The 15321-nt window shown below is 37.0% G+C and overlaps 1 protein-coding gene across 2 annotated transcripts; it reads right to left on the reverse strand.

Moving 5' to 3' along the window:
- Positions 1-171: 171 nt before the first annotated feature.
- Positions 172-14659, reverse strand: adamtsl5 (ADAMTS like 5). Of its 2 annotated transcripts, XM_026267992.1 has the most exons (14): positions 14382-14659; positions 13658-13897; positions 11565-11637; positions 8815-8966; positions 7669-7729; positions 6768-6873; positions 6530-6657; positions 4360-4483; positions 3288-3371; positions 2816-2979; positions 2496-2703; positions 2139-2246; positions 1084-1155; positions 172-980 (listed from the first exon to the last, which is right to left on the reverse strand). In XM_026267992.1, the coding sequence occupies exons 2-14, from the start codon at positions 13705-13707 to the stop codon at positions 652-654; spliced, it is 1659 nt and encodes a 552-aa protein (XP_026123777.1). In that variant the 5' UTR covers positions 13708-13897; positions 14382-14659; the 3' UTR covers positions 172-651. The 2 variants fall into 2 exon arrangements, with proteins under 2 accessions (XP_026123777.1, XP_026123779.1); XM_026267994.1 differs by lacking the exon at positions 14382-14659 and having other exon boundaries at positions 13330-13894.
- Between the last annotated feature and the right edge of the window lie 662 nt (positions 14660-15321).

Here is a 15321-nt window from a genome sequence, read left to right on the forward strand (position 1 = left end):
GTAATATGATTATCTTAGTGTGCGATTGATGAAAGGGAAAAATGGCTGCCAAATATAAAGCAGAAAACAACTGTTCGTTGGCAAAAGCGCTGCGCCATAGACAGTTTTATGTATATGCTGCTTAACTTGAATGTGTAAATGTATATGTGACTCATAAACACTCATCACTCATAGACTTTATAACGGTTTATAAGAGCAAAAATATTAACGGTAAAACATTCAAAATTATAAGGCGATATATAAATCAAGGTTTCCTCTAGAAATACTGTCAGCTTATATAAATACATATATAAAAACAACATCAAAATGCACATGATAAAGATATACATGCCATCAAGTGATTTTATGCCATTAACAAACACGTGGTGCTAGAAAAGGCATCATAGATTCTGCGTATAATATTTACTTTGGTGTATACGTTTTAGAAGGTGACTGTCCACCTAAAGTGCTTCATTTAGTGACTCTCTTTGCTTTGGTTTGCCTCATGCCCCCTCGGACATAATTCATCGTGGCAAAGTGTCCACTGTCCTTATTGAGGAATGCAAAATGCTTTAGTAAAATCATCATTGATCTTCAATTCTGCACCTTGTTTTTTGGCACAAGAGTGAACTTCAGAATACGTGTGCAGTGAGAGTGTGATCGTCCCTGTGTTTACCCCCTGAACGGAGTCCTGGTGCCCCTGTTACCGCAGAGCTCCTCTAGGGGGCGCAGCAGGCTGTGCTCACGTGCTCGATAGGGCTGAGCATAGCTGTCCTCCTCCAACAGAATGCGATTGAGAGTGTTTTCATAATTAATATGCCTTCGCAGCATCAACACATACTGATGCCCCTCTTCCAGAAAGGGACAGTCACATCTGTTCGGTGCCCACAGGAACTCCCGGTGCTCCAGACGAAAACGGTTGCGGTATGTGTGGATGATTTGGACGTCATAGCGGGTCTCCTCACCATGATAGACTTTTTCCAGCACTTTTGCTCGAAATACTGTCACAGTAGACAAACGTATTATCATCATCCAATTATACACTATGTATAGTACACCACTTGTATTATGTTGGCACTGAAGAGACGTACGGATTGAACTCACCAAAATCTTTTTGGCAATACTGTCTCTGGCGCTCACCTTTCCCTCGTACCCGGCGACATTTCCCACAGTGGGCTACAAAAGGATGCCATGACATAAAAAAAAGCCCAGACTTTGTCATCCATACAAAAGAACAATTAACAGAGGGCATGATCAAGTTACAAGATGATATGCAGATAATGGAAATAATTTGGTAGCAAGTCTACACTGAATTTTTTTTAATTGTAACATTGCCATTTCTGCAGTAGCCTATTGGTAGAACCAAGTATTTGGTACCCCCTGATAGATTCCTGCTTTCAAACACGCCTGTGCAAATGGTTTTTGAGTGAAGCTTCAGAGGTTTCTATTTGCAACATGTCCTCTAAGAATTATAGCCAATCAAAGACATCTGCAATCAGAGGCTTTCAGGATAGACACAATCTGCAGGATGCCATTCAAAATGCTGCCATTTGGTTCAGCACAATCTTTTGTGTTCTATACGCAAATGAATCCCTCCATAAACACAATGTTAATAAAAGATGATTTGAGCAGTATCTCAGCTTCATTGATTATAAAAGGGGTTTTCGCAATAGTGCAGAACTCAGCCAGTGACCACTTTGTGCTGAACTGAAGTAATTGACATCTTCAGTAATGATAAAGGGAGCACTATATACCTGCTTGAATAAAAGATTTACAATTTGAATAAAAGTTTTACTTTTCATGTTCTAAGAACACATAGCAACATTTTGAAATAATAACTGTATTAAACCCTTAAATACATGGATGTTTCACCAATCATTATTACATATTAGGGTCTTTAGCGACCCAGACCTACATATCCAACACGGATGGATCGCTAACTGCTGCAACAGCATAAAGCTCTCCTGATATTTTGATAACAATTACAAAAGAATAAGGTGAAGCGTGTTTCATTACCTTTTGAAACTTAGATTTGATCTGAGCAGATGATAATGCGAACTTACACTGACCGTACATTCAGCATCTGGCTCATATTCGAGATCTTAACCATATTCTCAAAACGATCCTTTTCAACGTAATGGCAATGATAAAGTGCTAACCTCTACGGTGTATTGCAGGCAGTCGGTTCCTGCGGTTTTCATCTCTTTCCAAACGTGGGACTGGCTGCTGTTGATAGGGGGGTTGGAGAGGCCAGTGAGCAGCAGGACCTGAGGGCATGACCTCGTAAATCACAATTGTATTTACAAAAGACTCCAAACATTACTCTTTAAGAGACTGGGGCATTTCTGCCAAATATTTCCCATCACACACACTTCAAACAAACTCCAATTAAATATATATCTATATCATAATCCACAATCTTGTCACTGCACAGATAAGATACTTCTAAATACTTTAATAGATATATATATATATATATATTTTACTCCTAGATACAAAGAATGAAAGGTTTTTACCCCAGAAATGAGCTTTTGTGATTGGCTGTGTTGTGGTGGTGGTTGTGGTTGTAGTAGTGGTAGTCGTCGTGACTGGAAGATCAAAGGGCAAGTGGTTTGACGTGTGATGAGGCTGGCGAAGCTGACGTCTCCCATGATACAGGGCATAACGGTCTGGAGGCAGCCAGTACTCATATTCAATCCCAGAGATCTTATCAGTGGACAAGACCTACAATCAGACCACAACAAATCAACACAGATGTACTGGCTACCAGGGTTTAAGAATTGTGTTTAATTATTTTTTGTGCATGTGCGTGTGTGTGTGTGTTTTTAAAGCTAACCATGATGTGTATGTCCTCCTGAGTAGGTCCTGGAACTTCGAAGCTCTCCCAGGTATCAGCAGAGCGCCGGTACTGAAGTTTGGTTCCTGCAACACTGTACTCCCCAGGAACATTGATCTTCCAGTTCCCATTGATCACAAACTGAGAGCGCCCATTCTGGAGCGCTTTGAAAAACATTTACAAGAAGTGATACATTTTTTATGATACATTTTTTTTATTTTTCTCCTTAATAAAGGTCCATAACTGTAATGTGCTCATACAGCAATCTGACAAACTGCATAAAGGGACAACGTTTTGTTGCTGCAAGAATATAGGTAAAAACTGTTCTCCGATATTTCATATTATTGTGCTGATAAAGACAAAGTTCATGCTTTTTTTAGTCTTCTACAGTTCTGTCTCACATTGTGCACCTTGCCACTTTTGCCCTGAGAAGCACATGTTGGAGAGATCTCACAGAAGTCTGAGCTCTAACCTAGATAGTTTCTGCTGTTATCAGTCACTCTGATGTGTGTGGCTCCGGCCGGGATCATAGTGACCTCACTGTACCCAAACAGTCCTGCAGGGAAACAGATCAGAATTTTAGTAATGCATCTCAGCCCATTTGAAAAAAAGAAAACAATTATTTCTGACAGGTGCGCAGTCCTGCTCAAAACTGTATGTTTCCATGATATGTCTTGCTGCAGCTGCAACATGGATTGGTCTGAGGCACTGAACCGCAGAATTATGACCCAGGCTGCTCTTTTCTCATCTCCTTTGACTTTTGACCCTCTTTACAGAGCTCCGTGCTGGCAGCTTCGAATCTGTTATCCTACTCTCAGAAATCCAGATGCGGAGAAATGCCTGGGAAACTAAGTATTTTTTGGGTGGCCAAACAATGCCAGTATTATCGCTGTGTTTTCCCCAATGTAAATGCTCTGTCTTTTCAGTTGGCCAGCATGAAGGAAGATTTTAAAAGAGGTTCTGTTTCATGCAGAGAAGTTCAAAGCCGGAGGTGTCGGTGTTCAAGTGCACAGATATGTGTGAGGACGAGAGAAACCATGAGATAAAGAAGAAAGAGAGAGAGAGAGTCACCCAGAAATCACTTACACTACAGTTTAAAAGTTGAAATTAAAGATGACCAAAAGTGACAAAGAAAACATTTTGTTTCAAATAAATGCTGTTCTTTAGAAATTTCTATTCATCAAAGAATCAAAAAAACTTTTTTTTTTTTTTAAATCAGCTTTGCCATAACAGGAATAAATTATATTTTATATAATAATATTTGAACTTCAAACTTTCAAACAGTAGTGTGTAGGTTAAGGATTTCATGGCTAAATGGCAAATTTTACAGTTGTGTTGCTCTAAATAAAATTATAAATAAAAGGATTCATTCAAATCAGATTTATACAGTTACCATTTATTCACATTTCTTACTTTACATTTAAATAAAAGTAATGATTTCAAAGTTATGTTATGTCTATCAGAACATATCTGCAGAATTCTGAGCTTATTTTCATGTTCTGCTGTTTAAAGTCACTGTGAGTGTAATTAGATTCATTGCTGACCGTTGTTCTGCCCGTTGCTTTGATAAACACTTCTGTGATGAAGGCAGGTTGAGTTGTGGCCTCCACACACCATGCAGGCGTCCTCCTGCTGCTCAGATCCAAAGATCAAGTCACATCCTGGCTTCTGCACACACACACACACAAACCCTGTGATTAGAAGCCAAAATATCAAGCTCCGTCACATTCTGTAACAGTACAAGCTGATCCGGTAACGCTCCTGATGAAAACTGGAACAGCTTATGGCCCACAGAATCTTGGAGACCTTCCAGGAAATAAATTTAGACACTACTAAAGACAAGAGTGAAGCATCCAAGATTAAAGACCCTCAAAATAAATGCATTATCTACTAGACTAAAAATGATTTTTCCATTGTAAGAGCAGCAACTATTAGTTTTCATCCATTAATCTCAGGCATAATGGCATTTGTAGTTGATTTTATGAGTTTTCAGCATTCCAACTTCATTTCTTTAATGATATGTGTATTCCGAATGGTTGGATTAGGAATAAAAAAATTTACATTGTAATTTGCACTTTATAGGCTGTAAGTCTACCTCAGTTCCCAGTATGCACTAAAGTATACACAGTGCAGATTACTCATGCATTTATTTATTTATTTTTATACATTTTATTATATTATTTTTGTTAAAGAAATGAATACTTCTATCTAGCAAGTATGCATTTAATTGATTAAAAGTCACAGTAAAGATATTTATAATGTTACAAAACATTTCTAATTCCAAAAAACCTCACTCATCAAATAATACTGAAATTTTTTTATCACAACTTCCACAAAAATATTAAGAAGCAAAAACAGTTTTTAACACTGATAATAATAATTAGAAACCTTATGTTTTAGGGTCTATCATATTAGTGTAACTGCACCGTCCTGAAGGGTCTCTGTGTGTGTTTGTGTGTGTTTAGGTCCACAGGTCCAAATAGAGTCAGGTGAAAACAGACTGACACAGATCTCTGTTTCTGAGACACCGCACACAAACAAGAGTGGGATCATGAGGCCCGTGCAGGGATCAGGACCATTCAGGCAGAAGTATGGCTTAAGCTCCAGAGCACAGGGGTGGAGGAGGAGACATCAGGGGAGACTGCAGAGGTGGAAGGGAGGTGTGCAGGAGTGCACTGTCCTCAGCAATTTCTCAAGGATATAATTAAGCCCTTGTTTGTCTTTAGACCTCCTGTGCACTCCATTTCACGCAGGTGCAACCCTCCTAATACATGACCTCCTGTCCTTATCTCTTTCTTTGCCTTTCTCTGCCTATCGTAATCTTGGTAGTGTGTGCAATAATGATTCTCAATGGCACTTTCCCATGATTCGGGGGCCTCACAGAGGGGCAACCACACACACACTAGGTGTGCTTCACACATATGGATTCAATCTGCCACATGGTGCTAATGATTGGGCCCCACTATGCATGTGCTTTTCCTTTCCAGTCCTCATGTGATGGAAACCAAATTCACACCAGCATGACTTCAGGACTAGACGGGGCTTATGGTCCATTCAGTCATCTTTACATGCACAAATATGTGTAGGATTCTGTCATATGTACCTTTTAATATTTCAATTTTCCTTACAAAAATACCTGTGGTGAAAAATTGTACATTGATGGTATCAGATGGTCATATACCCCATGGAACTGAACACCATACACTAGTGATAAGTAACAATACATGTACAAAATACTATTGTAATACCATGGCACATGAAACAATATAGAAAAAACATTAATAGCAGGAAAAGTTTAGACAGAAGAAGAGGATGACATAGACAAATTAATCTCAAAGATATGATGGAATAACCCTAAATAGATTCCAAACATTTTCTACTTAGCTTTTTATTTAAAACATCAATTTAAAAATACTGTTAAATGTCTATTTTTTGTCAATTTAAAAATAATTATTTATTAATTTGAGGTAAACATTTGTAAATATTTCTAATCATTTGTCCATTTAAAAATAGATTATATATTTTTATGTTTTAATTATAAAATGTGATGTTTAGTATTATAATAACATAATATCATAATATTTGATGTGTCAGATCAGGTAGAAATAGGTCTTTATAATATATCTCTCTATTTTTATTTTTATTTTGGTAGGGTGCACAGTATTTGTGGTTGTCAGCTATTACGAAGCAGGGTCCTAAGAACCATCTACTCACCAGACACTTTCCATTCACACAGACTGTCCCCTGATCTGACTGGCATGGAGTGCCATCAAGAACCCGCCCAAAGTTGTAGTAGAAGTTGTGTCCAATCGCCAGGCAGCTGAGCTCACATGGGTCAGATCCTGAAAGAAGTATATATCAGGTTTCTGTCGGTTTAAGCACCTAGCAGATGGAGAAATCCCCACAGTAACACAACACATACTTCAAAAGAGAAAAGTCATGCTTCACTGACCTCCATGAAAGGTAGTCCAACGGTAACTGCTGCCAGCGACCAGGGGTCTGTCATTGAAAGCTTTACACTGCAGTTCTCTGAAGTCCATTGAGTCAGCAGGACACTCCTGATGTTACAGACACAAAGCTCAGGAGAGAAAACACACATCTAGAGCTGCTAAAGCCCCGATTCATTAACACTCTCAGGGTCACTAACAGCCCTGGAGGACTCAGGATGAACTCAACACATTTTAACATCTGTACCAGGTATTGGGATCACAGGTGTAAGGGAGGTTCAGTATGTTTCATATTATCAGTCAAACCACATTCAGAGGTAGTCAGGAACACACACTGCCAATCCATCTTGATGTGTCCCAGAGAACAGTGAAAGGCCGCTTACTCATCTTGAAATTATCCATGTACATTCTTTGTCACTGTGCACAGTTTGAAAAAGTCCATACATATACAAGCACAAAACTTCAGGGAACTGTTGCTTGCCTGACATCAATAAATAGTGACACAGATCATATGAACCATGCACATCCAAAGTCAAATTAAAACAGGAGATTGACTAAAATGACTGCAAATGTAAAAAAATTAAAGTAGGAGTAAAATATAGTACAATTTTGTTTTAGGGATGAAAAAAATATTATTATTACTATTTGTTGGTATGTTATAATGTTAGCTCAACAAACTTATGTATTAAGTGATTAAAAAAAAAGTGAAGTTACGAAACTGAGAACCATCTGTTTAAAATCTGACAGGTTTGGGGCTGGATGACATTATGTCCGAGCAAAAAATAAAAATTAAAATAGATAACCATATACATAAAAACTATCTATATTTAGCACTAACATGCAAGGTGTTACTGAAATGTTTGTCTTTGTAGACATCCTGTTCAAACTGTACAGAATTTACTGCACCTTTGTGTTGCAGATCTTGTATTGCCTGGTGTCCCCCGAGCAAGGCCCTCCAACCAGATTTCTAAAGAGAGAAACATGATCAAGTGAAACATCATAAGGCCTTTCACACAGGATGTGTTCTTGTATTTTTTGCTGTCAGAATTTTTTTGCAAAAACTGAACCTTTAGGGCTACAACAGCTAAAGGAACTTTACTACACCTTATCTACCCTTAAAAGGTGCATATTAGTACCTAAGTATAGACATATGTAGTTTTAAGATACTACTGTGAACCATTTAGAAGGAAATAAGATAGAAAGTAAAGAGAAAAAAAATTGGCTCTCTACCTGGAGCAAGAAGCCTCTTTTACAGAATGTATAAATTACTTTTGAAATAATAATTATTAATATTTATTTAGTGCTGTCAAACAATTAATTACGATTAATCGCATCCAAAATAAACGTTTTTGTTTTCATAATATATGTGTGTATTGTGTATATGAATTACGTATATATAAATACGCACACATACATACAGCATATATTTTGAAAATATTTACGTGTATTTACTGTATTTCATTGCCTTGTACCCACATGTGCAATGACAATAAAGTCGAATCTAACTTTTATGTTAGATGCGATTAATCCTTTGACAGCACTTAATTTATATTTTTATAGTGTCATTAATGGAAATATTAAATCAGCTATTCAATTTAAAATTGTGTTTTTACAGTTTAGATGAATAAGTGAAAGTCCAATGATAAGAAAAGCAGAAACCCCAGTAAAAGAGATTCATCTGAAAGGTAAATGTATTTTATAACTTTTATAACTTCATGTTTGATTGGAAGATACAGTGTGTCATAATAGCAACAGTGTAACTTTAAACTGAACTTTAATATTCAACATAAAACACAATTTTCCAGAGAATAACTGAACTAAAAAATATTCTGACTAAATCTTAAACATTATTATTCAGAAGACATGACAAAATTAAGAAGAGCGTAATCATTTATTAAATGTGTTGAGATGAGATTGTGGGCCTTTTATGGTCAAGAGGAAAAATTAAGGGTACAATATCTTTCATACCTACTAATTTTTCTTTGCCTACATGTATAATCATCTGACAGCAGAATAGATGGTGTTATGGGGTAAACAGAAGCTGTGCTTTACCTGGTGATGCAGGTGCGTGTACGGACAGAGGCCCCTCCCCCACAGGAGCGGGAACACACGGACCACCCGCCCCACAAGGCCCACTCGTTCATGAAATGTATTTGACCATGCATCTGTGGTCTCTCACCTCCCAGCTCTACTCGTCTGGATGACTGCAAATGTATAAACAAAGAAGTGAATTAAAGGTTGCAGAACAGCAACAAACAGAGACAGCAGTTGTGCTAGAGTTGTGCTAAATGGTTTTTTGCAAGCTTATACATTAGAACAACATTATGTAAAATATATTAAGTCAATTATATTGGTTCAGAAAATCATTTGATGTATGTTAAGCACTGTGCTCACAGTGTAAATGACTGCACACTAGTGCTCAAGACACATGATATGAGAGGCCACCAAAACATTTCCTGCTCATCGGCTATGCTAGACTGCACTTGACATTTGTGGAAGTGTTTGAGTGTTCCCCAGGTGCTCTATAACACACAGCCTCCGTAACACAAGCGGTATTCCTATCAGACCACCACTAATCGTCTTCAAAGATAACATGACTCTGTCATTCTTAGACCCGCTGCTGGCTTTGATCCGAGACAAACATGCACTAACAGCCCGTGAAGAGTGAGGCGCTTGAGGCCTAACATCTCCTCAAGGTCTATCTGTATTCTTCTAAATGTAATGTAGGTGTGGAGCATGTTTTTCAGCTTCTATCGTGTTAAACAACTTCATACAGAGCAGCTGATTGTCTTCCTAAAATAATATTCATCAACAGTATCACGTAAATCTAATTTGAGCGACTCAGAGAGTCACATGAAGCGTGTTAACACGTCGCAACAAAATGAAAAGATTTCAGCATACAAACAGAGCATTGAACTTGCATTCCAAAGTTTGACCCCTTAAGGGATGTTTTACTGGCACATAGATACTACGTTTTGGTGTAGAGCTGTGTACCGGTTCCTAAGATTAACCCTTTCAATGGAAAATGACAGAAAAATTAGGTTTGGCTGGACTCATTACAGGAAGAAATGAAATGTGTGTCAGAATCTCCTGAACTTGTTTAGGCTAGAGACCTGTGGTGAATAGAGGATTGGTAATGAGTGAGGATGTCTAACAAAAGATGACTGCACTCTCACAGACACAATAGTGCTTTATGACCGACGTCCACCATCTTCAGTACCAGAATGACCTGGAACTGCCCTCATTACCGCAGCAAAGACTCAAATTAGTGTGTATGACAGTCTGCCTTGGGGCCCGTGGGCAAGGTGGATTAATGAAATCGACCTTTCACCTTTAGAACACCAGCTTCCCCCCAAAGGCAAGATTTTAAAAAGGACATGTTGACTTCTGAGTTCTTGGAAAGAGTTTGGGGAAATTCATAAGTCTGAATTGAACTTGTTGGCCTCCTGTCGATAGGTCTTGTTTATGTTGATTTAAAGGAGATGTAAAAGTCATTCCAGTGGAATGAAGCTGATAATGACTGCTGGACAAGACCTAGCTTGGATCCTGGGAGGGGAACTGAGGGAAAATGACTGGGTGAGGTCCAGAAGGTACGAAAGGCAGAGTAGTACATGCAAGCTTTCCTTATAGCTACCAGTCAAACTTAAAGGGATAGTTCAACCAAATGAAAATTCAGTCATCATTTACTCACCCTTGTGTCTTTCCAAACCCATATATCTTTTGTTCATCTTCAGAACATAAACTAAAATATTTTAATAAAGCTGAGAGATTTCTGTCTCTCCACTGAAGAATAAATAATGCTTTGGTTGACATTGTAAGCAATCAATGTGAATCAAAGGGTTTAATCCAAGTCTTTTGAAGAGACACAATCACTTAATATGATGAACAGATTTAATGAAGGCTTTAATTTATATATAAACATCAATCAATACACATACACTCTTAAAAATAAAGCTTCCAGTCTGGTGTTTTAACAGCAATGCCATAGAAAAACCATGGTTTCTCAAAGATCTTTTAATTTATTTATGTGTTTTTTGTGTGTGAAGAACATTTTAAAAATCCAAAGAACCTTCTTCCACACTAAATAAACTTTGAAGTAACTGAACGGTTCCATGGATGTTCAGAGTTCTTCATTTGCACTATCCAAACGTACACTTTTATTCATGAATGAAAACATTTTGTACCAAAATTGTACCATTTTATGGTAATCCAATGTCGTATTTTAAAAATGGTGTTCAAAGGATTAATTTTGAGATTTTAAGTTTTCAGCTGATATATAATTTCTGACGATTTCTAAAGTGTGATAGAGAAAAAGGCAACAAAGAAGACTTTTTGTGAAAATGGTCAGAATAGTTTGTCATAATTAGATTAGGATTTAGTTGTAATATAGTGAAGTAAACATACTGTAGGCATCCCACAGATGGGATGGGTGACAATTAAGAGGTTAAAGGATAAAGAAAGAGCATAAGCCAAATGGCATGTTCTTCTTAACTTATCACTTCTGAATTGTGTATAAACAGCAATTCCAAAACAATAGAGGGTGGCAACCCAGTCTCTGAATCCCCCTAGATGATCCTGCCCGGGTTTCTCTGATTAAGCTCTGCTCTTGGCAATCAACAGGAAAGACAACACTCTAGTTAAAGTGAGCAAAACCCTGGCAGCGTGCCTTGCCAGTCTGAGCATACCCAACAGACTGTTCAAGCTTGTCCTTAAAAACTCAGTTTAACTGTCTGACAGGACATTCAAGTTACTGTTGCAAACAGTCTATAAACTGAAGGATTATGGAACAGGGACAATCTTACAGGCAGAGAGGACAGGCAACCTGGAGACAACAGCAGTGTTATGAGGGAGAGGGCCTGGCACAGGGACAGCTTCCTGGAGACAGAGAAAATAAATCATGTAAGTCAATCACAAAGTCTTACAAACCACCCTATTTGACTTTAAAATGGAGCCCGGACTTCAGGGTTTATTGTATATGTGTTGTCACTTTCCATCAAAGACTCTTGATTAATGACCTATATTGTGCCCTATACATTGAGAAATCAGCGCCACTGAGAAAACATGTTTACGTGCATTTTTTAGAGTACGAGTCTGACTCCCATCAGTGAGGTCAGAATACTAAGAGACCACACAACGACTGACTCATCAAAGGAGCAGATTCTCAGAAACTCGCCACAGCTTTGCTAAAGCACAACCGTCTTCTTTTATATTGTTGCAATTTGAAATTTGAGAAGTTTAATGGGAAAAACTCAAGTAAACACGCTACAATAGTTCTTTCTCTATCAAAGATTTGTGTACAAACATGATTCCTCTTATTAATCGTCTGTGGACATGTGCTTATGGGCTAAGAGGCTTATTTTAATAGCGACCCAGAGTGGACACTGGTCAGTTATAAACAATACACTCCCATGAAGAACTGATTCAGAAGAGTCATATGATGAAATGCATCTTCCTTTGATTACATGTGCATCTCTAATCATTGTGAATAAACAGGATCAAAAGAGATACAGATAGTAAGTAATGCATAATAATGACAGTACAGTCTGCACTCAACAGTTTAGCATATTGAAGCTCAATTTATTGTCAAGATCAAATTTCAAGAGGTCTATAGTTAAAAGGCAATAATGATGTTCATTTCAATGGTCTTGACTGCTATAGCCTTCAGGTAAGAACATAAACCTGTGACTCTCATGACAATGTGATAAAAAAACAAAAACAACATGACTTTAACATTAATAATACTTTACATGTTTAACTTAAAATATAAGCTATATGTTTTTACAGTTAAAGCCACATGAAATAACCCTTCAATGGGTCTGCAACCATTAGGTTTCTGGCAGACGAACCACAAAGTGCTAAATCTGAACTTAACTGGAGTCTTAAATTTGTTTATGGGTCATGCCGAAGCACCTCAAGTTTATGTGAACAGTAAACTGTTCTCCTCTTAAAGATTAGATTAGATTAGAACAGCTGTTTCCTGGATGTGGGATCATTTTAAAACAGTTAAAAAAACAAAAAGTTCATCCATAGCCAAGAAGTCTACTAATAAAAAAAAAAGACATAACTGTACACAATACAGGTATGCAGTCACCAGTACTGAAAAGCTATTATAATAGTTAATAGAAAATATTACACAAAAATTCAAATGCAATCAATAGTGAGTTTCCAGAAACTGATGATAAAAATGTGGAACAAATATAAAAAATTGTATCTGTGACTGAAATAAAATTTAGCTTTGTATAATTAAATTGCAAAAAAAAAGTGGGTCAATAACACATGAGTACATCTGAGATGATAAAAATGAAAAACATTTGAAATCCATGTCAAATGTTTTTTTGTTTGTCTTTTCCTGAATTTAAAAGGTTAATTTAGAGATGAAAACATGTTCATCATAGGAAAGGTGAATTTGTACTGTATTTTTTAATCATTACACCATAGCCTTAACTAGAAAGACAACTTGAGTCTACTCCAGGTTATTTTCTTTGTTCTCTTCCATCTTCCCTTCAGCAATTCAATAAAATCATCAATGTGTTTCCATACAGTAGAGGAAATGCATGATCCACATACCTGTATGACTTCTGCATTTTAGGTCTTTGTCAGGTGTCACAAAATAACTTCTTGAGATCTGAAACTGGACTCATCTGAAAAAGTAAAGACTTCGAGATGTGTGATCCCAATGGTTTTTATCATCAAAAAAGTCGGGAAACCTAATTGCATCCATGTTTCACACACGTTTCCTCTGCTGGGACTTTTCCTTAAGTTTTCTCACACGCAGAGCCCAAAGAGGATAACCTGAATGAATCCTACATTATCCTGAATAGAGATGAATCATTGAGAATAAATATACTACTTCACATCCTCTCCACTTCTTTGCATTATTTGAAGTCCTCCTCACTTTTTCAAGGTGCTGTTTCTTAGGGCAAACTGAAGCACTTTCAGTTTCATATCAGTGAAGTGTCCGATCTCACAAGGAGAAGGTCTGGTCACAAGCCTTCAGATCTTCTGTCTTCAGGTGGGTTTCTGTGCACTTCACCTGAGCCTCTCAGTCACAAACAACATCCGTTTTCCTTGAGATTGAGAGTCAGGACACTTGATCCTCATGTAGATTTCACATTCAGTTTCAGATTCACATCATCTGAGAAGAGATATAATATTGCGTTTGACCTAATTTTATCGTTGCACAAACGTTATGCGTCATTACATTCATAAACTCAACAGCTATAGGCTATTGATGATGATAATATAGTGATACAAATAATAAAACATTTCTATAGGCTATCTTAGCATACTATCGTTAAATTAAATCACATTTAAATGCTGTATTTTTTCAGTAAAATCAAAGTGACAGCGCAGTGATCAGTTTTTATTTCCAACCACTTTGAATTTTATTACTTATGTTAATAAATCAAGTTGAAACTCTGATTAGAAATGACTGAAATTATTGTGGCGCGTTAAAAAGATCGGGGGGGGAAAGGTGAATATAATAATGAAATATTTTATAGAAGCTAGCCAATTCGTTACAGGCTCTGTGAGCATCATCTGTGAGAGTAAAACTTCTTTCCGATCACAGATAAAACATATATAAACGCAGCGCGTATAATAAAGTAGTAGTGAGTTACCTGTCAAAAGCAGCGTGTGTGATGATCCTGCGTGTGCATTAAAGTCAGCCTGAGTTTGGACTGATGTGAATGAGAGTCGCAGCATAGCGTGCCGCCGCGTTCACCTGAAGCTCAGCCCAGTGTGTGCCTACATTCCGATGAAAACTAGTAAACACGCCCCTCTTAAACGGAATGTTCCCCAATCCAGATTGTAAATGCTCCAGTAGCTGTAGCTCGTGCATGTACTAAATGGTCCCTGTATTGCGAGCATTAAGGCGAGACACTTCAGGTGAATAAAAAAAAATAAAAAAAATTACCAGTCTGGTTATCGCCTTATTTACCCAGCTGATTGATTAGACTGATAATTGCAAAAAAATTGTATTACAAGTTTTCTAAATTATTAGGTTTATATATGCAAATTAGTCATTATATAATGAAATACGCGCGAATTTGTATACTTTTCTTGTATAAAAAATGTAAACACTATTTTTGACATATTAGAGTCAAAAGTTTTTACAGAGGGAATTTTGAGTATCTAATTTTTGGCACTCCATAAATCAGAAAATGCTTAAAATGGACAGAAAATACTAGTTTTTTTGTTGTTGTTGTTTTTTTTTTTACGATTTTGGGGGAATTAAAACTTTGTATCATGCAATACATATATGAATAAACAGGTAAAAAATAAAATAAAAGAATAAAACACCTTCAGGATATACAGAAATAAAAATGTAGAATTTGGTGAGTGTTTAAGTACTACTTGAGTGGAGATTTATGGCTTAGTGTAGGATTAAAAAAAAAAAAAAAACGAATTTTGAGAAATCGGTCTTTAAAAATATGTATTGTAATTGAAATCTATTGACACAGATAGATAAAGTGCTAGAAAAGAAACACTTAACAGTGTATTTTGGATGTTTTATTTCCACTAGTCTGACAAAACCCATTTTGAAAAACCAAAAAGTCC

Source organism: Carassius auratus, chromosome 7, assembly GCF_003368295.1.
Source record: "Carassius auratus strain Wakin chromosome 7, ASM336829v1, whole genome shotgun sequence".
Lineage (NCBI taxonomy): Eukaryota > Metazoa > Chordata > Actinopteri > Cypriniformes > Cyprinidae > Carassius > Carassius auratus.